The sequence below is a fragment of the Leptodactylus fuscus genome, chromosome 4 (genome assembly GCF_031893055.1).
Source record: "Leptodactylus fuscus isolate aLepFus1 chromosome 4, aLepFus1.hap2, whole genome shotgun sequence".
NCBI lineage: Eukaryota > Metazoa > Chordata > Amphibia > Anura > Leptodactylidae > Leptodactylus > Leptodactylus fuscus.
The window spans coordinates 25,436,754-25,461,644 of record NC_134268.1 but is presented as its reverse complement, the minus strand read 5'-3'; the positions used below and the strand labels follow the sequence as shown (position 1 = coordinate 25,461,644).

At 40.5% G+C, this 24,891-nt stretch overlaps 1 protein-coding gene across 1 annotated transcript in view; it reads right to left on the bottom strand.

Moving 5' to 3' along the window:
• The window catches only part of CSMD3 (CUB and Sushi multiple domains 3), a 1,052,627-nt gene that overhangs the window by 324,676 nt on the left and 703,060 nt on the right, over positions 1 to 24,891 (bottom strand). The window contains exon 32 of the mRNA XM_075270295.1: positions 13,287 to 13,403. Coding sequence (XP_075126396.1) covers positions 13,287 to 13,403 — 117 coding nt within the window. The remainder of the gene's footprint in view (positions 1 to 13,286; positions 13,404 to 24,891) is intronic.

Genomic DNA, 24,891 nt, shown 5'->3' with positions numbered 1-24,891 from the left:
TGTGCTTTTGCGAATCATTTATCTTGCAGCCGAAATCTGTCACAGTATGAAATATTGCAGCTGTGATTCTGCGTGACAGAATAATGAAACATTGAAAATGGCTACACTGCAGTCATGTTTTTTTTTTTTCGTTTTTTTTCTTCTGTCTTTTGAAATTGAGCCATAGAAATGAAAACTTCTACTTTTAGTTTAGAGAAATTATTCATTCGTCTAGTCTCATTAGCGGTTATAAAGCTTTATTCAGCTGCCGCTTGTGTTCACTGAATGGGAATCTGTCACCTTGTGTAAGTTTTTGAAGTCATTAAAGATAAAAATTGAAACATTCAGATTTTTTAAAGGGAGTCTGCCACTGACAAAATCTCTTCTAAACCGCTCATATACAGTCCTATGAAAAAGTTTGGGCACCCCTATTAATCTTAATCATTTTTAGTTCTAAATATTTTGGTGTTTGCAACAGCCATTTCAGTTTGATATATCTAATAACTGATGGACACAGTAATATTTCAGGATTGAAATGAGGTTTATTGTACTAACAGAAAATGTGCAATATGCATTAAACCAAAATTTGACCGGTGCAAAAGTATGGGCACCTCAACAGAAAAGTGACATTAATATTTAGTAGATCCTCCTTTTGCAAAGATAACAGCCTCTAGTCGCTTCCTGTAGCTTTTAATCAGTTCCTGGATCCTGGATGAAGGGATTTTGGACCATTCCTCTTTACAAAACAATTCAAGTTCAGTTAAGTTTGATGGTCGCCGAGCATGGACAGTCCGCTCTCAAATGATCTGAAAACAAAGATTGTTCAACATAGTTGTTCAGGGGAAGGATACAAAAAGTTGTCTCAGAGATTTAACCTGTCAGTTTCCACTGTGAGGAACATAGTAAGGAAATGGAAGACCACAGGGACAGTTCTTGTTAAGCCCAGAAGTGGCAGGCCAAGAAAAATATCAGAAAGGCAGAGAAGAAGAATGGGGAGAACAGCCAAGGACAACCCACAGATCACCTTGAAAGAGCTGCAGCATCATCTTGCTGCTAATGGTGTCATTGTGCACCGGTCAACAATACAGCGCACTTTGCACAAGGAGAAGCTGTATGGGAGAGTGATGAGAAAGAAGCCGTTTCTGCAAGCACGCCACAAATAGAGTTGCCTGAGGTATGAAAAAGCACATTTGGACAAGGCAGCTTCATTTTGGAAGAAGGTCCTGTGGACTGATGAAACAAAGATTGAGTTGTTTGGTCATACAAAAAGGCTACCCACTTGCTACCCACTGTAAAATTTGGTGGAGGTTCCATCATGCTTTGGGGCTGTTTGGCCAATGCTGGCACCGGGAATCTTGTTAAAGTTGAGGGTCACATGGATTCCACTCAGTATCAGCAGATTCTTGAGAATAATGTTCAAGAATCAGTGACGAAGTTGAAGTTACGCCGGGGATGGATATTTCAGCAAGACAATGATCCAAAACACCGCTCCAAATCCTCAGGCATTCATGCAGAGGAACAATTGTAATGTTCTGGAATGGCCATCCCAGTCCCCAGACCTGAATATCATTGAACATCTGTGGGATGATTTGAAGCGGGCTGTCCATGCTCGGCCACCATCTAACTTAACTGAACTTGAATTGTTTTGTAAAGAGGAATGGTCCAGAATACCTTCATCCAGGATCCAGGAACTGATAAAAAGCTACAGGAAGCGACTAGAGGCTGTTATCTTTGCAAAAGGAGGATCTACTAAATATTAATGTCACTTTTCTGTTGAGGTGCCCATACTTTTGCACAGGTCAAATTTTGGTTTAATGCATATTACACATTTTCTGTTAGTACAATAAACCTCATTTCAATCCTGAAATATTACTGTGTCCATCAGTTATTAGATATATCAAACTGAAATGGCTGTTGCAAACACCAAAATATTTAGAACTAAAAATGATTAAGATTAATAGGGGTGCCCAAACTTTTTCATAGGACTGTACCATTGTAGGCCTCGTTACCGACATGTCAAAGTGCCTTTCTTGTGGAAACCTGTTTGGTGCACTTTAGGCGGGGCCATGTCTGACAGCACCCTTTTATTATTTTTTTTTGAGGCTGAGATGACCGTGGCTATGATCAGTATGCTATCCGTGTAATTCACTGATAGATCACTGATCCATTGATTTCTATTGGCCCATACACATGACCGTGAATTACACGATCACATGTGCAGGCTGACAGTCCGGGCTACAAAATATAGAACAGGTCCTACTCTTGTCTTATTTTACGACCCTTGCTTCTGTGGCTCCTATTCATTTAATGAAAGGGGCAATGGAAATATGGGCAGTGCATGGGCGCCATACTGTTGGCAACTCACTGAAGTCATTACTCCGGCCCTAACCCATCTCTTCAACCTATCCTTAGCCAATGGATCCTTCCCTTCCACCTTCAAACACGTTCAAGTTACTAACGTTAACATACAAAGCCATCTACAACCTGTCCCCTCCATATATCTCTGACCTAATCTCCCGCTACCTGCCCACACGTAACCTCAGATCCTCCAATGACCTCCTACTCTGCTCTGCTCTCATCCGCTCCTCACACAACCATCGCCAAGATTTCTCCCGAGCATCCCCCATACTCTGGAACTCCTTACCAAGACACATAGGACTGATCCCCACAATCACAAGCTTCAAGAAGGCCCTGAAGACTCATCTATTCAGGAAGGTCCCCCAGTAACACTACTGTCACCACATCACCATCTGAATAGTCTCCCCCTCTCCTTCTGTCTCTATCCCTCTTCCTTCATAGACTGTAAGCCCTTGCGGGCAGGGCCCTCGATTGTAAAGCATCATAGAATATAATAATGTACAGCACCATGGAATGAATATAATAATGTACAGCACCATGGAATGAATATAATAATGTACAGCACCATGGAATTATTGGTGCTATATAAATAAATAATAATAAACAATAATAAATCTTGTTTCCCCAAAAATTTTTTTTTTTTTAGCTTTAGGGTGTTCACTATGTGGTATAAATATCATTTTAACAGAAATACCACAATGACAATTTTTCCTTTGTTTTACTATATTTTGTAAATTAATGGACATACACATACTGTATATCCATATAAATGCATATAGTTATTTGTTTTATGGCATTCACTATGCAGAATAAATAGTGTTTCTTCTCTAGACAAGGTGTAAGGCAGAATATTTATTTTATTTTTTATCATTTTTTAATTCTTCTAAACTTCTTATTTGACTTTCGGCCATTAGATGATTTGGGTTCTACAGACTGCAGCAGGTAAGGAGTTAATAGTCATTCTATACTTTTGGGACTCAAATTCAGGAATCCTTCTAACTTCGGAAGGTTAAAAAGATAGGTCTAATCTTTATTGCAGGTCACTGAGGGCACCACAGAGAGGAGGTGAGGAACCTTAGGGAACAGAATACAGAAGAAAGCACATACACGTCATGCAGAAGCCTGAGATAAGGATTAATCGCACTATACATGAAGAGGCTCGAAGGCTTGGACTAGAGCACAGAGGGGGGGCATGGAAAGGTGAAGGAATGAAGGTAGTAGAGAAGTTCGATAATTGAAGCATATATTCATATCACAGGGAAGCAAAAGGAGCATGCACAGGGGAGGTAAAGGGGAAACTTCATTATTGGGCAAAGTATTCCTCAGGAATACTTCATTCAACCTCCTATTATCTTTAGCTGAGTGGAGAAGTTGTAAGAAGATACAATTGCTAATGTGAGACCCCTGTCTGAGCTTTTTTCTGCGCCCAGGCAGAGCTTGATAGAAACTATGAGGGTAAGTTCACACAGAGTTTTTTGGTCCAGATTTTGAAGCTGTATTGGCCTCAAAATCCTGACCAAAAAGACGGCTTCCATTGAAATTAATGGGAGCTGCTCAGGACCCTTTTCTGGGAAACGGCTTGTGCCGGCTCCTGGAAAAAGAAGCGAGGTGCTCATTCTTCAGGCCGTTTCGCCTCACGATTTGGCCTGAAGACACACCCTCCTCCGTACTAGGCCCATTCATTGGGCCTAATCCGGAACGGAGCAGGCGGCTGGATGCCGATGCAGTGCAGCGGCTTTCAGTTGCGGCTACCCGCCTCCAGTTCCAATCCAAAAAACCCTGTGTGAACTTTCCTTTAGAGACAGGGGCAACACAGTGGACAGCATCTTCAAGGAGTTTGTATGTTCTCCCTGTGTTTGTGTGGATTTCCTCCCATACTTCAAAGGCATACTGATAGGGAAAAATGTAGATTGTGAGCCCTATATGGGACTCACAATCTACATAAATTTTTTTTTTAAAAAAAACACTATTAGAAGAATCAGTATTGTAAAACTCTTGTTTGAGGATCATTGAAACTTGGCACGATTTGAATTTTATCCTGAATTTTTTTGTCCGTTAGCCCAACCCCCACCTACACTCACGTGAAGTTTCCATTTTACCCCTGAAAAGATGTAATCTCAGTCTTTGCCCAGTATATTCGTGAACTAACTGTCTCCACTCTACGAATGTCAAAACCAATTGCATTATCCCTGGCAAATGAAGAGGAAATCCATATTTGTATCCGATGCTGTATGGTTAAATATCTGCCATGGTTTATCATGATCATTTTTCCCCTGAATACTTTCATCCTATGAATAAATTCCATCTATTTCCCCTTATACCAATATTTAGCTGTTTGACATATGAATAGTGTTTTGCAATCTGGCCACCGGCACATCAGATGCCATTTGTGCCACTGTTCCTAACATTTGCATAGAAAACATAACTAGGAGTCATTGTTGTTTGCTCTCCAGTGTAAAACTAAAATGTCTGTAGCATCTCTATGTTCTGCTCCTATTCTCGCCACCAGTGACTAAGCACGGCGCTGACAAAACGGCAGTCATAATCATTCTATCATTATTAGCATCGCCAACTGCTGGAATCTCTGGTATTCCATCTAATAGTCATAGCAAAATTTAGATTACAAAACATATCTTCAGCGAAAAGAAGAGTGGGGAGCCCTGGAAGTGATGATATGGCCCCCACAGATAGAGCCCTGATCTCAGCATCCTCCAGTCTGTCTGGGATGGCATGAAGAGACAGGCGGATTGGAGGAAGCCTACATCTACAGGAGAGCTGGGCTTAGTTTTCCAAGATGGCGGCGGAAACAACCTCCCTGCCAAGTTCTGCCAAAAACTGTCTGAAAGTACCGAGAAGAACTGATGGAGGGCAAATGGCAAATCTATATATACACACACATGAATATATTGTTTGAATCAATGAGCCAGTTTGCCATTTATGCGCCTTCACATGTGTCATCAAAAAATGAGCGTCGTAGTGGCGTATCTAGCAGTCAAATATTTCTCACCAAGAGGAACACTACTGAAAAGTAGCCTCTGAGAGGCCTCAATAAGGTTGAAGGGGAAAAACAGTTTTAGGCTAAGGCACAGTAAAAAAAAAAAAAAACACTGCGGGAAAAAAGCTGCAGTGGCAACGCATCGCGGTTCTTCTGACAGCACTTTAGAGGTTTCCTCCACGGACTTTCTGTTTTAGTTATACCTATGGGGAAACCACCAGCGTTTCCATAGTTATAACACGCCGGTTTTGGAAATCGCTGCGTGTTTGCAGCGTGTTTTTTTTCTGCAAAGTGAGAATGGGAACCACTAAAATCCCTTCTATTTTTCCCTGACCATAAAACATTGCAATTTTTCCTGTGGTGTTTCTGGCGCGGGCAAATCGCAGCGTTTACATCACATGGGACCCCAGCCAGTGCCTAACCAGACCAGAACTGTAATAATTTATCCATAGCCATATCCGTTGCTGTCTTTTGACATTTATGATGCTGTCTTGGCATTAAGTAGTTTGAAAGGCGTTAGAAACAGTCCTAAGACACCTCGGAGTATTATGTACAACTTTTAATTCAGACTGAATTTCAGATGGAATCCAATCTGAAACTGACCCAAAACGAAGGTTGGGAAATGTGCTTATCCCTAGACGTAGAAGCAACTTTAGTACATAGGGCGATCCCTTGAATGTATAAAATACAAAAGCTTTAGGGTTCTGTAGGGCCAATGAACATTGATGAACTAGATTTAACTAAGGCCTCGTTCACATCTATGTTGATATTCCATCTCTGGGACTCCACATGAGGACCCCGCCCCCCCCCCCCCCCCCCCGAACGAAATACCAAATGCAACTTCAAACAGTGTGCCAGTGATCATGCGGACAGGAAAGTAGTTCACATCTACTTTCCTCTCCATATGACTCGTGCAGGCAACACGCGGCAAGCACACCAACCCCATTATAGTCCATGGGGTCCTTTTGTTTTCACTGCACACCGCTTGCAATTGCGTTCAGTATTCCATTCAGGGGGTCCTCATGCAGACTCCACCAACGGAATACCGAACGCAGATGTGAACGAAGGGTAAGGAGTTTGTATGTTCTCCCCATGTTTGCTGTTGGTGTCCTTTGGGTACTCCTGTTTCCTTGCACCCCCCAAAGACCCCATATAGGGTCACCCCATATAGGTCAGTAACTGAGAATATCTGTAAGCACTCTGGAATTTGTTGGCGCTCTATGAGTGAGAAAGAGAAAAATAAATAAATAATTGAATAAATAATAGTCTTTTGTAGCACAATTTTTTAAAATTTTTGTAGTAAATTCTCCATCAAAAAATCGGGGTCCAATTTTGTGTAAAAGCCATATCTAATATCTATGTTCTATATATATTAGAATCTGTTGCCTTCTCATTTGTATATCCAGTGTATAACACAGATTAGTTTGTATGTTGTGGATTATAATCATCTATGATAGAATACAAATGTTTCTTGAGTTACCATATCTATCAATCGACATAACAACAAGACGATTGGGCACAGTAGGCTTTCTGACATGTTTTCACTAGACTAATGGGTCTCAACGGATGACATTTCTTGACATTTGCTAGACTAACATCTGCATGATTAATGGCTTTGTACCTTAACACTGGGAGAAATGTAAAACATACTGTAGCATCCTATAATAAGATATAATATTAACATTGCGTATTGTGTCACCGCAACGTGACCCTATCTGACAGCATTGCAAATTATAATAACAAGCCTCCACTGACTTAGCATGCTATAACTGGATTTATCAAATAACCTCCATGCAGGAGAGTATTATCCATATTACATATGTCATTTAAAGGGTTTCTTCACTTAAGTCAGTTTATTTTTTTTTCTATTTCAATTTTGCAATGTAAGGAGCGTTGAGTCTAAATACTGTCACTCCAGTCATCTCCATTGGTTGGGTATTGGCACTGCATTTTCATGGTATTCACCTTTTAGGTTTTCCTGTTTTTTGAATAACTGGTGATATAGTCAGACATTATTTCTATGGAGCCTAACAGGATTTTACTATACACACAATGATGTGCTATGAGCTACAGTACAGTTACTGTATGACCAATGACTGGACTGTGGAATTGGTAGGCCAAACCACCGATCAGTGGTCTTGAGGGCCCTGGTGTAATCTTTTGTCTGGGGCCCCCTACCTCATCTCTACAGTGAATTCTTGATAGTGATGGTTACAGGTGCTAAGGAGTTTAATCCACCTTTGGGTGCATGCAGACTACGTAACGCCGGGCGTGTATGAGAGCCGTACACGCCAGCATTACGGCAGACTGCCGAACACTTCCCATTCACTTCAATGGGAGCGCTCGTAACAGCGGCGTTTACGAGCGCTCCCATTGAAGTGAATGGGAAGTGTTCGGCAGCCCTGCTGTAACGCCGGCGTGTACGGCTCTCATACACGCCCGGCGTTACGTAGTGTGAATGCACCCTTAGTGTGGTTAGGGGAATCTATGGGTCTCCTTGGCTTATGGGCCAGATGGAATTTCAATACTGATGCCAGTGTTTATGGGCTCCCTAAGGCTCCTGGACCCCGGTGCAACTGTACCCTCTTCACCCTCTCAAGTTTTGCCCCTGCCACCAACTTAGACTCCAACTCCTCCATTTTTTAACATCCCGGCTCCCACTTCTGAATAAATAGTTAAAGGGGTTTTCCCATTAACTTCGCCATACTTATGTTTGTAGATAATTATAAGTTAAATATAGAGTTTTAAAGATTTTCTCTAACCATCTTACTGGTGACATCTGTTGTCTTGACCAGTGGCCAACGGATAGGACCAAGAATGCTGGAACTTTCTTTGGTCTGGGACTTTTTTCAAAACTACATGTAAGAGAAGATGACCTGGCCACAATAAGGAAATCATGGCTGGGTTTTAGAGTATAGAAAGTTCCTGCCAATGGTCATATCTATTGGCAACTGATCAAGGCAACGGATGACACCACTAAGATAATTAGAAAAATGTTTTAAATGTTGCAAAATGTTAAGTTATTTATAGTTTCAAAAATGTTTCACTTTTAATTGTCTATAAATCTGAATAGGGTTATGTTCATTAGAAAACCACTTTTACAGCCATGGTCAGTCAGATGCAGTAAAGATCCTATAATTCAGTAAAAAGCCAGTCATTGATTTCCTATAAAAAGAAATATGTAATAAACTTTGCATCCAATTCATTATACAATATTGATGATTTTTTAAGATAATTAAAAATAATTCATCATTTTATTTTGAAGCTGGAGTCGGTAACTTTTATGACTCAGACCTCAGTCAAAATTTGTCCCGACTCTGACTCCATGGACTTGATCAGTCACTGACATGTTTGGTTTTTCCAATGTTTTAGGGCACTTTTGACTTTTAGATACAAAAAGTTAATGGGAAGCAGACATCAAAATAGATCACATTTTGATGGAAACCATTTTGAATCAAAAAAAAGTTCAGATGAGGGATTTCTGACCATAATCAAAGTCAGGCATGAACTAGTCCCATATCTGGTGTTGTTTTAAGCACAAACTAGCCCTAAATATGGCCCCACTCAGATAAGGGGTAAAAGCGGAAAAAAAAAAAAAAAGACCATGGTCCATCAGCTGCAATCTTAAGGCTAGTTCACATGGTGAATTTTGGTCCTGATTGTGACACGAGAAGTGTCAAAATGTGCCTGCCACGACTGTCATGGCTTCTGACAGTCGCAGCTTCCCCCTCCGGAGTAGGCTCAAATGAATGGGTCTACTCTGGAGGGTGCTGCCACGAGGCGCACGCCGAGGCTGAATCAGCCGTGGAGTCCACCTGAAGAAAGGGCAGCTCGCTTCTTTTTTCCATGAGCGGCAACATGCCGCTCACATTAAAAAGTAAGCTAGTGGTCTACATAGACCTCCATTGTGAGGTGGCGGATTCTGATGTGGATTCAGCGCCAAAATCCACCCCCTCTTGCCCCATGTGAACAAGCCCTTAAAATGCCCTTAGAGGGTTTTATCCGGGAATAATAAAGCTTAACAGTGTATTCATTGCTTCATTACTAATATTGAGCCAGGTCCCCTGGAGCCCCAAAGTCTACCTTTACAGAGCACAATGGTTGCCGGAACTATATGAGCACTGCCTACCTTGCAGACTTTCCATGTCTCACTGATGTCCCCGACTCCCCTTCTTGAGCTGCAGAATGTGGTCTATTATATGACAGAGAGTTGGAGTGTCAGTCAAGGGCAAATACTAGTTAGAGCTCTAGCCTCCTCAGCTGCCCTTCATGAAGGTAAATTTTTGGGGTCCAGAGGACTTGGTTGTCTATTGGTAATAATTTAGGGAAAGCAATGGTAAACTCTATTATTCCCCTGATGACCCCTTTAGCCATGATTCTTTAGCTTTGCAACAGGAAAATTTCTAACATGGACTTCGCTTTATCAGTCAAAATATTAAGTCAATGTAACCATTTTTGGCCAGCCATTGACTTTTCCTTGAAAATTGGACAATTGAATTCTCCTTACGAGGTCCTTTGTTTATAGAATGTTCCAGTTCCAAATACAAATACCTCCAGTTCCAATACAAAGAAAATGAAACAAGTAAAATGGAAACCACAAAAAATTGAATTAAGCAAGAACTCTAATTTACATTAAGTCGAACTTGGACTCTGTTCACATCTGTGTAGACTCCGTCATATCAAAGAAAAAAAATAGTACAGCATGTGGAGCTATTTTTTCCAGACATCATGATGGACACAATGGACCCTGAACCAAGTAAATGAAGTCCATGGAGTGTCTCTGGTGTCCGAAGTCTGTTACGTTGAAACAGAAAAATGGAATTAACAACACAGATGTGAACTTCGCCTTACCTTGCGGATAATCTCCAGCTACAACCATGCAATAAATGCTTAGCTGGGTCTTATCAAAACCCTGCAACACAGATTAAAAGAAAGCTAAAGCAAGCACATCTTCTCAGGAAAAAAACACTACTTTATATCACCAGCATTAAAAATCTGGCACGTTGACACGTTTCAGATACATGGTTCTTAATCGTAGCTGAATGCATCAACATAATGACTTTGAAATAAGCTACAAATCTTATCCGACAAGGTGTTCTGGCTCCTGCCTTTCCCCTAATCTTCATATGAGATATTTATACATGTATATCCATATTTTATTTATCACTGTTTATTAGAAGCCATCCCCAAAACATGGAAAATATGTAATTCTACAAATAAGTGAAAAATAACTTCAGATCTGCTAATTTTGTCTATCTAGCACCATAAAAGCTGAAAGCAATGGCAATAATCATTTTGAGTTGAGGACCATTGTGATCATTGTGCCACCAGACCCCAACATATCAACCAATCCATGCAGATAGATAGGTTAGGGACACCAGTCCGCAGTATATCAACCTAGCCCTGCAGATAGATAGGTTAGTGTCACCAGACCCCAACATATCAACCCAGCCCTGCAGATAGATAGGTTAGGGTAACCAGAACCAGCATATCACCCCAGCCCTACAGATAGATAGGTTACTGTCATCAGAACCAGCATATCACCCCAGCCCTGCAGATAGATAGGTTAGAGCCACCAGACCCAGCATATCAAGCCAGCCACGCAGATAGATAGGTTAGTGTCACCAGACCCAGTATATCAAATCAGCCACGCAGATAGATGGGTTTGTGGTCACCAGACTCCAGCATATCAACCCAGCCATTCAAGTGAACAAGAAAATGAAAAATAAAAACCCGGGATATCTATAGAGCGCTTCTGTGTGACAGTAAAACAGAAGCCAATTGCATGCAAAAATAAAACCAAATGATTGAGTCTTCCTCAGGCCAAGATGTCCTGAATTGTCAGAGCATGGGAATCAGCCCCGACAGTTCAGGACATCTTGGCCTGAGGAAGACGCCCGTTCGGCGTCGAAACGCGTAGCCTATATTTCGCCTATTTTTCTACTGTCAATTGGAATCAATAAAGACTCAATCATTTGGTTTTATTTTTGCATGCAATTGGCTTCTGTTTTACTGTCACACAGTAGCGCTCTATAGATATCCCGGGTTTTTATTTTTCATTTTCTTGTTCATTAACCTCCACCACCTCACTGGTTGGTGTCCAGGTAAGAGCTGCAACTGTTTATCTTCAGCCCCCTTCTGGGAGGTAACTTTTTTTCTTCTTGTGTATTCAGCCATTCAAGTAGTAGCCACCTAAATGAAACAGTGTTTTCTCCTTATGAGTCGCTGCCTTTGCTGCTGAGATATCGCCACTTTAGTCAACATGCAAATGAGCTCTTTGGAGCAATAAGGCCATTGCTCCATAGAGCTCCATTTATATATTGACAAGAATAGCGATAGCTTGACAACGGTGGCAGCGATTCACAAAGGGAAAACACCATTTGATTCAGGTAACCCACAGGTGTATTGAAACGTACACAAGTATTGGATGGATCATTTCACCAAAATAAAAATATACGATATGAATTTAATCCAATACATACTACATATACGAGTATGCTCTTACAGCTGTAACGCAGGAAGAAATGTGTGTCTTGCATGTTTGTCCATAGCCCCAGTAGCTTATACAGTCAAATGGGGTATGCACAGTATTGGACAGGAATTCCTTTGGCCTACCCTGCAACTATGCAGAACCCTGCATAAGTGAGGGCCAATAAATTATTATTTGTGGATTAACTAAGTGATAAACCCTAGAATCTAAGTCACTTTTGATGGGCATTTGGTGACCCGGTTTTAATAGGGGCCCAATGAAGGATCTTATATCATAAACTATAACATAAATGTTTTCCCAAAAATATAAAAGACACCTTTAATATCTAGAGTAGATCAACCAATAAAAATATAATTTCCTGTAATACCCTAGAAAGAAAAGCTCCTCTACTTTAATATTTCCACTACAAAGTCTACACAATAATAGGAAGAACTTAATTCCAAACTATAAAAGCCACTAAATGTAGGTTGATGGTTGATAACTATGGAAAGAACGATCGCCTGGTGAACGATTGTAATGCCTCTGCAGCCATACACATGTTAGTCCAAACTGGCCATTACTGTCATTGATACTGGCCATACATGTCCAATGTTATCAGTTGAAGGATCGATGATCTTTCTTAGAATGTTCTTTCACTGTAAACTCATTTTTGGGTTAATAACCATCAAATGATAATTGTAACCGTGATGACTTCTTTCCAGAAGATGAGGATGGTCTCTCGTCGTTCGGTAACATCAACTCTTCTCTATTAAATATGACTTGACAAACAATTTTGTAAGAAATGTAATATTTTAAAAATTTCCTTAAATATATTTGGACTAGGGTTGGGCCGATCTTGAGATTTCAGGATCAATTTTAAAATCCGATTTCCAATCATTTTTCAGCTGACCCCGATCGTGAAATTTGCTCAACCGCCGATCGGGATCTGATCTTTCCTGATCCCGATCGCTCAACCCTAATTTTATACTATATATACAGTAGGGTTGAGCCGATCTTGAGATTTCAAAATCCGATTTTCGATCATTTTCCAGCCAATCCCGATCGCGATTGTTAAATTTGCTCGATCGCCGATCGGGATCCGATCTTTTCGGATCCCGATCGCTCCACCCTAATTTGGACACCTTTAGATTCTTTAGTACCTTATTAAAAACTTGTGACTGTCCCCAAAGGTACTGATGTTTACCCATTAACATTAAAGGATAGACCCCCCCCCCCAACCCACCAAATAACACCAAGGAATTTGGACCTCAAAAATATCTGAACATTTTACCTCTATGAATTCCAATATGGCCCAACAATGGCCATAACAATTGTTAAAATTGAAGTAACATCTCTATTTATATTCTTAGTTGATCACATCCATGACTAGTGAAATTGCCCTTTAGGAACCATTGTAGTATTCCTTTATTTTCTGGACAATCTATCGGCTTACTGTACCATAAATGACTAATGTGATTTACTCACCAAACTCCTTAGGAACAGCTACCGCAAATACACAGTTATGGCCCACACTATAGTTTTTGGGATAGTTTGGCGATAACACCGTTCCTTCTGATCCCGTAGTTCGGCTTCCACACGGTGCTAGAGAAAAAAAATCAAATTAATTTAGCGAAGTTATAAGTAGAAAAAGTCAATAAGTAGAAAAAAGAATCAAGTTTCATCTGCATCAGTGTAATAATATTTTGTCATGCCGAATGAACCTGGAAAATTCACTTCACCACGACAGCTCATTGAGCTTATTTCATGCACAAGTTGTTCCGGTCTGACATAACTTTTCATTCAATGATTTGTGATGAGAACCCAATTGATTTTTGTTGGAGCTATTTTATTTGTCAAAAAAACTACTTAAATTAAGGTTAATTGTGCAAAAATGGGTAAAAGTTTAAAAGCAGGAGTGTAATCTACCTGCTGCTGTCACGTAATTGAAATGGGTACAAGACCATTGAAGACCAAATGGTGCAGAAGTCAATCTCTACAGTGAGTGCGACAACTTATCCTAGCTGACAGCCATCCCATCAGGAATTCAAGCAGAAACCTGAGAGTTTCGTCTGAATGGTTATTTATTGGGATCCGAAAATTAACCTAAAATAACTTTATGAAACAGACTTCTCTTACCACCCATTTTGGAACAGAAAAGATTAGGATGAATGAATATTAAAGAGGACCTTTCACCATCTCCACCACCTTCTAAGTTTTTGCATTCATTAATAGTCTCCTCTCCATTGACTCTGGAGCAATCGGTGCGGTTTCAGGCCCCAAGGGATTCTGATCTGGTGTGGATCGTCTGAGACCACCCATCTGACAGTAGAGAAACTAAATAGAGTATTGGGTGCTAAACCTAACAGCAAGAATTGCACAGGAATGGTGTGGGCTACATAAAATTTGCAACTGTGCCAGAATTAATGGATTAAACCCTAATAAAGAATGAAAAGAATTGGAGTTGGTGGAGGTGGTGAGAGGTCCCCTTTAAGGTTCACCATAATACACATGAGTTTAACAAGACTGGTGGATAGGGTTGAGCCGATCTTGAGATTTCAAGATTGATTTTAAAATCCAATCTCCGATCATTTTCCAGCCGACCTCGATCCTGATCGCGATCGTGAAATTTGCTCGATCGCCGATCAGAATCGGATCTTTTCCGATCCCGATCCTCAACCCTAGTCAATGCTTCTCTATGGGAATAGTCACTTTTAGGGTTGAGCCAATCTTGAGATAACCTCCGATCTCAATCCCGCTGGAAAAGATCGGGTCGGAATTCCGATCGCGATCGTGAAATTTACTCGATCGCCAATCGAAATCCGATCTTTTCTGATCCCGATCGCTTAACCCTACCGGTGGACCATCTTATATGTATAGGGGTGTACTGACAGATGATGTTGAGGGGAAAAAAGTAGGAAACTTCAACATGCCAAATGTTCTCATTGAAGATGTCTGGCAGTGGTGGACTACCATCTACCCATTAAGAGTACAAGTCCAATTGGCTGAATGGAGCATAGTTGAGTATGAAGGAATTGAAGGGTATGATTGTTGGGTGGACACCTATTGAAGCTGTATGTGCTGCTTATCCTCTGCTTCTCCATCAATATTTGTTGTGACCTGTTCCCTTTGACTTCCATAATTTCTTCTCGAGCCCTTTGTAATAATCTGGTTGTTCCAAACATCCTGGAGAACTTAGCACAGATCTTCTGTGGCTATAAGCTTGCTATCGGACTATTGAAAAAAATGAATGTCCATGTAGCTGGTAGCCTAGTGTGTCCGAAGGAACATCAGTCACGTTGCAGTGGCTTTCTACACTAGAGTGAGGCCTCTAATGACCTTCTATATGACATTGACATGCCCTAACAGGACTTCTAATGAGACAACCCCTTTAAGACCTTATTGGAAGATGAAGCAATAATCTAAACGTCTTAATGCTTAGCTTCATCTCAACAATGATGACTCTTATTTTTCTTTCTGTACACATTACTTCTATAAAGATATTAGTCTAACAAACGGAGGTACTTTCCTAAGTGACACATTTGGAGTGTAAAGCGGTGCGATAAGTTAATTACGGCTTCAGATCTCCGTATGTCGTTCTACCTCTTGGGAGACATTTGCAGCAATTCAGCATTGTGGAGTTTATCAGCAAATCTGATTTTGCTACTGTGACTATTTGTTTGCAAGGGGTTTATATCCAACAGACAATAATCTCTGTATTGCTAACTTCTCTTCTTCATGCTTAAATCTACTTTAGTCTTTGTTTCCATGCAAATTAAGTTACAAAGCACACAGCTCTAGGTACAGTAAATAGCTTTTAGTGAAGCAAAGATACAAAACAGCTTGCCACAAAATATGCTAATCTTTCTTCTTTTGAATCATGAGCCTCTCTTATGTGAAATGTAAGAGCGAGCGCAATGGAGGTGCATTTACAGAATTAAAAAGAAGAAGTAATGTATTCTGTCTATGCGGTACAAAATCATGTTTGTAAAACCAATGCATGACCAATGCCAATGAATGTTGAAAGAGAACACCATTGGATATGGGATTCCTTGGTAGTAATCTTCCCATAAGGTATTATTATTATTATTATTATTATTATTATTAGGCGCTGAACATTATTATATTAATCCCATGGTGCTCTGTATATTATTATATTAATACCACGGTGCTGAATATTATGTTCATTTCATGGTTCTGGGCATAATTATATTAATTTCAATGTAATCTGTACATTATTATATTAATTCCATGGTGCTGTACATTATTATATTAATTCCATGGTGCTGTACATTATTATATTAATCCCAAGGTGCTGTACATTATTATATTAATTCCATGGTGCTGTACATTATTATATTAATTCCATGGTGCTGTACATTATTATATTAATTCCATGGTGCTGTACATTATTATATTAATTCCATGGTGCTGTACATTATTATATTAATTCCATGGGGCTGTACATTATTATATTAATTCCTGGTGCTGTACATTATTATATTAATTCCATGGTGCTGTACATTATTATATTGATCCCATGGTGCTGTACATTATTATATTAATTCTATGGGGCTGTACATTATATTAATTCCATGGGGCTGTACATTATTATATTAATTCCATGGGGCTGTACATTATTATATTAATTCCATGGGGCTGTACATTATTATATTAATTCCATGGTGCTGTACATTATTATATTAATTCCATGGGGCTGTACATTATTATATTAATTCCATGGTGCTGTACATTATTATATTGATCCCATGGTGCTGTACATTATTATATTAATTCTATGGGGCTGTACATTATATTAATTCCATGGGGCTGTACATTATTATATTAATTCCATGGGGCTGTACATTATTATATTAATTCCATGGGGCTGTACATTATTATATTAATTCCATGGGGCTGTACATTATTACTGTAGCTTTTCACAGTCAGTCAGGAACACCCTTCTGACAGTGAAGAGCTATGGTACCGGCACCGATAGCTCTTCACCTGGGGCACAGATTGTGAAAGCCGACAATCAGCTTTCTAGAGATATATAAAACCACATGTGCCCCAACTGATGAAAGGTCCTCATTAATTCCATGGTGCTGGATATATGAGGGATTACTTACAATACACAAAATAAGTGCAACACTAACAGTGAACAAATAGAACAGTGAGATAGAGGGCCCTGCACACAAGGGCTTACAATGTATGCTGGAGGAACCTAGGGGCAAGTAAATGGCTCCAAATACACCTTCACATAGAGTTTGAACCCATTATTGAGTTCTAACCTTCACTTACTAGAGGACCCCCTACTACTTTGAGACCCCAGATAAACATGTACAACTAGGAATTGTATAAACTCAAGGTATTTTTTTTTCTTTTTATTTTTGACATATTTGTAATGAGAATTAATACCAATTAGGGTAAATGATTCCCGATCTGTTATATTGATCCAAGATTGAAAAAAAAAAAAATACAGCTGATTTAGGGAGAAAGTAACGCTACCCTTAAGCAAACAGAAATACTCAAAGGTGACCCATAATAGAACCAGACAGAGTTCTATAACTTACAAAACTTGAATTGGCTTCATAAATTGTGACAGCTAAATTTTTCCATTATATGGCAAGTCAAATTTACTTAAAATTTTCCTCTTTTTCTTTAAATTCAAAGCTCCAGTTATAAAACAACATTTTTTTTTCTGAAAAGAATAATACAGGGAAATCTAAAAAAAAACAACCTTGTAATATATCTTACAAGTTATCAGGTTGAGTTACTTTTTACATATTAGTCTACGGGGAGGGGAAGGGGGAGGAGGATATTTTGTAACTCAGGGAACTCTTAACACCTCTACACAAAGGCGCAATAAATCAGTTAACAGTCAATCCACTCCCCTCTCCATAGAGTTCTGTGTGAGAGCTGGAATCTACATAAGCAAAGAATCCATGTTAATGTAGAGAAGGAAGAAGAGAGCAGCCTCATAACTTGAGAAGGAAACAGATCTCCTTAACAAGATCTATTACACAGTTTCTATTATACCCCCATATTATTCATTTAGTGCATTAGGTCTCCTTGAGCCTCAACTTTTGGAAGGTAACTATGTATCTAGATCAATGTCTGGTTTTCAAGAAGCCTAGTGACATGACCTGGGACTATGCTGACCCCGTTGACTGCTGTCATTGTTGCAAGTAATAACTGCTGACCTATGGTTACGATGAAATGGAGAACAAAATGATATAAGGGGGCATTTACACGGAGTAACGCCGGGCGTGTATCACAGCCGTACACGCCAGCGTTACGGCAGACTGCCGAACACTTCCCATTCACTTCAATGGGAGTGCTCGTAAACGCCGCTGTTACGAGCACTCCCATTGAAGTGAATGGGAAATGTTCGGCAGTCTGCCGTAACGCCGGCGTGTACGGCTGTGATACACGCCCGGCGTTACTCCGTGTGAATGCCCCCTATGGAGGAAAAAAGCAAAGTAAAAGCAAAGATAACATCTGATGCCAATGCATTATGTGATCTCCACCATGTCGAAGTGATTGTTCCTGACCACTTCATCAAATATATTTCCACAAACCCAAAATGTAAATTAGGAATTTCAACAATATGGCATACATCAAGACCTTTATAGGATCTACCAGTCCAGACGCCATCATCCCACATTCAGTAGACAGTTGTTTTATAGGGATCGGCAATATTCTTTATAATACAGACTGTGAATTCATTTGGGTCTAGTGGCTTCTAGTCTGACACATCAAGGGCCTCGTTCTTCATTCAGAGATGACTCAAGTGTCTCTTAAAGAGAAGGGCATGTAGGTATCAGAAACTTTCATTGTAGGGCTTGTATTATACTATGAGAGGAGGCAGAACTCTGCATCAAGGAGCACAATGCAAAGTATATGTAACAGTAGAAAACCAAGGGAAATGTGTTCAGTCCTATTCTGGTATCAGAGTGTCCATCCACACAGTAGTGGGATAAGAGAGTTAAAGCTCATAACAATCATACTAAGTCATATACAGTAGATAGATAGATAGATAGATAGATAGATAGATAGATAGATAGATACACACAAACTCTGTGGCTGTATTCTTTTAGAAGCCAGAATGTCCAATGAACATGTAATTTTTATTCCCAACTGATTGTGAGAAAATAACATATTATTTTACAAAAAGTGGGAAAAAAAATAATAAACAACAATAACCACGCTTCTTTCGGATCTTTGGATTATACATATTATTTTAACCAGATTTGTATTTTAAACATATCCTATTTCATAAAATAGCCCTGTTATTTTTTTTTATTCGTTTGCTTCTATTCACATAGCAGAATAATAAATTTTTGCTTGTCCAGTGGACACTAGAATAGACAAAATCGGCTGATGGCTTACGTAGCTCACTTGTCAGCTTTGTTGTATAGACTGGGACAGAGTAAGCAGGACATTCAGTGAAACAGCAGAGGAAGCTAGAGCCGTGATCGTGGCTTTAACATAAGACTAATGCTTGGTTCACATCTGCATTCGGTATTTCGTTCGGGTAGTCTATATGTGGACCCCCGAATGGAATACCAAACGCAACTGCAAACGGTGTGCAGTGAAAGCACAAGGACCCCATAGACTATAATCATGAATCACGAATCATGTGGACAGGAAAGATTGTGAACTACTTTCCTGTCCACATGATTCCTCTGGAGATCTGTCGGAAAGCACACGAACCCCATTATAGTCTATGGGGTCCGTGTGCTTTCACTGACACACCACTTGCAGTTGCATTCGGTATTCCGTTCGGGGGGGTCCTCATGCCAACTCCCTTGGATGGAATACAAACGCTGATGTGGATGAGGCCTAAGATAATAGCCAACAAAGATTTAAAGATATCACAGTTTAAAGCAGAGTTGCATATACTTGCTGCTTTCACTTCAATCAGTGTGCAGTAGATCTCCTGCAGTTGACAGTTTGCAGGGAGGAGGGAAGGGTTTTATTATTCTCCTATCCCCATTACTTCAGATGACCCCAGGGGATGTGGTAGCATGAATTTTTGTTCATGACATCACCCCTCCTACGTTTGTCCATAAGAAGGCATAGTGTCAATGCTAAGCGCAGCAACTAAGTCAGTTTATAGCAATAATATATCATTTTTGTACATTGGATAATACAAAAAAAAAAAAAAAAAACACATACAATTGGTAACTACTAGAGATGAGCGAACTGTAAAATGTTCGAGGTTCGATATTCGTTTCGAGTAGTCCCTCAATATTCGACGAATCGAATATTGAACCCTATTATAGTCTATGGGGGGAAAATGCTCATTTCAGGGGTAGGCAACGTTCGATCAAATTGAACTTACCAAGTCCACGAGTGAGGGTCGGGCTAGATCCTCCATGCAGTCTTCTCCTTGCAGCGTCCCCGCGGCGTCTTCCGGCTCTGAATTCACTCTGCCAGGCATCGGGCCTGGGCAGAGCCGACTGTGCATGCCCGCACTACAAGCAGACATGCGCAGCCGTCTCTGCTCAGGCCTGATGCCTGGCAGAGTGAATTCAGAGCCGGAAGACGCCGCGGGGAAGCTGCACAGAAAAGACTTCTAAAGGTAGGAGAAGAACCAGCATTGATTGGCCGACTGTATAGCATTCGGCCAATCAATGCTGGTTCTGCATCGAACTTTTACATTTGAACAGCGAGTGGTACTCGATTGAGTACGAGTATTTCGAATACCGTAGTATTCGATCGAATACCTACTCAATCAAGTACTACTCGCTCATCTCTAGTAACCACATCTAAAATAAAATGAGTATCTTATTTGTTTTACATGATGAACACCATAAACCTTAAAATTCAGGCGCCAGATTTAACGTTTTCTATTCATCTCACCTCTCAAAAACAAAAAGTAATAAAATTGATCAAAAAGTCTCATATACCCACAAAATACAAAATCTCATAAAGCCAAATTGAGAGAAAAGTAAGTGATGAAAGTGGGAATGCAGAGAGCGATAAAATGTTACTTGTTCAAGAATGAAATGTGTTAGATTGCTAAAGGGTTGTGAAGACTTCACAACAAGGAAAAATGGACGAGATGTGTCCGCGCTTTCTGCAAGTTAAGCACCAAAATTGAAGTCCAATGTAAAAACCAGTACGAGACATCTTAAGTAAAGGTTAAGATGTACATAAGGCTTCAGAGTTATTACTTATTTGAACCATAATTTCAAAATGTGCAATAAAAAGAGTGACATTTTTTTTGGTGGATTTTTACAATTTTAATGTGACTGATAGGGAGTTATTGTGGTTTTCCTCCATGTTGTGTAATTAGAGATGAGCAAGTAGTGTTCGATCGAGTATGTGTTCGATCGACTACTACGGTATTCAAAATACTCGTACTCGATCGAACACTACTAGATGTTCGAAGTTTAAAGTTCGTTGCAGAATGCTATACATTCTTCCAATCAACGCTGGTTCTTCTCTTATCTTTAGAAGTCTGCGCATGCGCAGTCGGCTCTGCCTAGGCCCCGATGCTTAGGCAGAGTGAATTCCAGACGGAAGAAGACGCGGGGATGCAGCGCCGGGAGAAGACTTCAAGCAGAATCCAGCCTGACCGTCACTCGTGGACTTGGTAAGTATAATTTTATCGAATTTTGCGTACCCCTGAAATGAGCATTTCCCCCCCATAAACTATAATGGGGTTCGAAATCCGTTCGAACAGTCGAACAGTGTGCGGCTGCTCGAATCGGATTACGAACCTCAGACATTTTAGTGTTCGCTCATCTCTATGTGTAATACCTGATTTTTTTTTTCTCGTGTGATATGAGCTCCGAATAGTTGGTCCCATAAGGGCTAGTTCACAAGGGGCTAGTGACTGCGTATTTTGGTCCTGATTTTCGGTGGGAAGCCACGTCAGAATAGGACCCAAATGAGCCTGCCGCGACTGTCGTGGCTACTGACAGTCACGGCTTCCCGCTCCGGAGTAGGCCGAAATAAATGGGCCTAGTCTGGAGGGTGCTGTCGTGAGGCGGACGCTGCAGCTGAATCAGCCATGGAATCTGCCTGAAGAAAGGACAGCTCGCTTCTTTTTTCCGTGAGCGGGAACACACCGGTCATGGGAAAAAGAACGCTGGCAGTCTACATAGACGTCTATTGTGAGGGGGCAGATTTTGAGGCGGATTCGGCGTCAAAATCCGCCCCCCTCTTGCCCCATGTGAATGAGTCCTAACTGAGTAAAAAGGACCACAAGTGAACTAAACTGTCAATGCCTACTTTACAGGTTACTTCTGTTGACTTTTAAAGTTGGTCAATGTTCTACCGGGAAATGGAAGCAAATCCAAAAAGTTTCCAAATGTTTCAGAAAATTTTGCCAATTAATTTGTGCCGAAACAATTTGCTTGTCCCTAAACGTAAAATAAAATACATATTTACAAGGACGTTAAAAGCTGAACATAAACTTTCAGAGTTTAGAAGTGACTCTTCCAGAAAGTTCTGCTTTCAGATAGGAATCTTGGACGTTGTGTTACTATATTAGCAAACTGCTTGCTTGCAGAAATAGCTTAATTAAACCAATTATACAAGAGATTACTCTCAATCAATACACATAAAGCAGGTTAACAGTAATTAAACCTGTAAATGAAGTATATTCAACATCTGGGTGCTCCAGTAGAAACACAGATTATTGGGCTTAATCAATGACCCGACCTTTCACGTTGCGTTCAATGACATGACTGATACGCGACTCCTAAAATAGGTGTCAAAGTGCATGATGATGGATGCATTTCATTTATTTGTTTGCAGATTGCAATTACACTCTTAGTCCTCTAGGTTTTAAAGTCACAGAATATTTTTCAGACGTAGAGTTCTGACATATTGGATATGCTAAAATGAAGACCTGAAAAGCCAATAGTAAAATTGAGGTGGACTAAAAGAGGCTATACTTATTAGAGAAATGACACTCAAACCTGCTGATTTTGGCAAGATCAGCCAACTGTGTAATGTGCATTTGAAGTGCCATGGCCAGCCATATTTGATTTCCAATTGCCTAATTCTTTTGGTCTCAGGAAATATGGCCTTAGACTCGTCATATCTTCCAATTAAAAAAACATAACAGTCTGCAAGGAGTTTGTATGTTCTCCTTGTGTTTGTGTGGGTTTCCTCCAGGTATTCCAGTTTCTTCCCATACTCCAAAGACATACTGGTAGAGACTTTTGGATTGTGAGCCCTACTTGGGACAGTGTAGGTTATATCTCTGTAAAGAGCTGCGGAATAAGCCAAGCATGTATGTGTATAGGGAAACCAGAAGGAAAAGCTATCTGCTGTGCAAATATTCAGCTAACAGCTGTATAAAGAGTATGCCAGCTTAAAGGGATTTTCTGAGTCAAATGCATTTTGTATACTGATGGCTAGAGATGAGCGAAGAGTGAAATATTCGAGATTCAATATTTGACTACTCAATCGAATATCGAATCCCAATATAGTCTATGGGAAAAAATGCTCATTTCAGGGGAAACCACTATTCGACTAAAGGAGAGTCACCAAGTCCACGAGTAGCAGAAGGAGAGTGTTTAGGAAGTAAGCTCCCTCATAACAGCAAGCTGCCAGCTCTCCCGACTAGCAAAGATGAGCCTGCGGCAAAGCAACGCTGGTTCTGCAGAAGGCTCGACCTTGCTAGTTGGAAGAGAGCTGGCAGCTTGCTGTTATGAGGGAGCTTACTTTTTCTCATAGGAATGCATTGACCAGCGTTGATTGGCCAGTGTACAGCATTCGGCCAATCTATGCTGGTTCTGAATTGAATATTTACTGCAAATAGCTAGTAGTATTCGATCGAGTACGAATATTTCAAATACCATAGTATTTGATGGAATACCTACTTGATCGAATACTACTCGCTCATCTCTACTGATGACCTTTATACAAGATAGGACATCAAGTCTCACACCAGAATCCTACACTTATCAGCTGAAGCTACTGCTGTGGACTTGGCCAGAAGCAGTTACTGTATGATCCTATTCTAGTAGTAGGCACACTGCTATAATACTCCAGTGCCAATGCTGTAGAGTAGATGGGGTAAAGATCTGTACCTATTATGCGGCGTTCACACTTGCGTCTTGATCTGTTCACTGTGATTGAAGCAAACCGCTGGGGTCCATATGCAGCCTCTTCGCCCTGAAACCATTTATTTGGCACGGACACAAAGTCATACATGCAGGACTTTGTGTACATGCAAAAAAAATGGTTTCATGGCAGAGATGCTGCATACAAAACCGGCAGGTTGCTTTAAAAAGCCATTGAAAAGAATAGATTTTTAAACTGACCACCAGCAAGCCATCCCCAAGCAGTTTTTTCCAGGATTTAGGTGGAATCAAGGGGGACAGGTCAACGCACAAGTGTGAACGCCACGTTAGTTGAATACGAGCAGAGCTGCTTTCAACTTTAAAGTGTCATGAAGTAGGTGCACCTCCAATCAGTGAGGTCGAATGACAGGACTCAGTGGTGACCCTAGGATAGGTGATATCAGCCGGAGACTAGGTGGTCACTGGGAGACAGGTGGCACTGCAATGCTGCCCAGGAGATGTGAGGCAAGGTTTGATTTGTTAGTGCATCCCCAGGGCCTCCAGTTATTAGTTTCATTGATGATAAATCCCCAAAATTTCAGGTTCGGACCAGCCCAAGACCTTTGGAAAATTCAGATTAAATCCAGCTTGATCTGAACCGATAAACTTATCTCTAGCCATCAGTATAACAGATGTTAGGTTGGAAAACCCCAAACATTGATAGTCATGGACTCATGGATGAATATACCCAGCACAGAGCTCTCATGCATGAACGGATATATCTACAGTAGAGATGAGCGAACACTGTTCGGATCAGCCGATCCGAACAGCACGCTTCCATAGAAATGAATGGAAACACCTGTGACGCCGGACGCCGGCAAAGTCAGCGTCACAGGTGCTTCCATTCATTTCTATGGATGCGTGCTGTTCGGATCGGCTGATCAGAACAGTGTTTGCTCATCTCTAATCTACAATATACGATTATCTTCCTCTCTCATTATTGAGTACCCCACCACCATCACCTTATACACTTGGTCATTATGCCAATCCAAAATTCACGTATC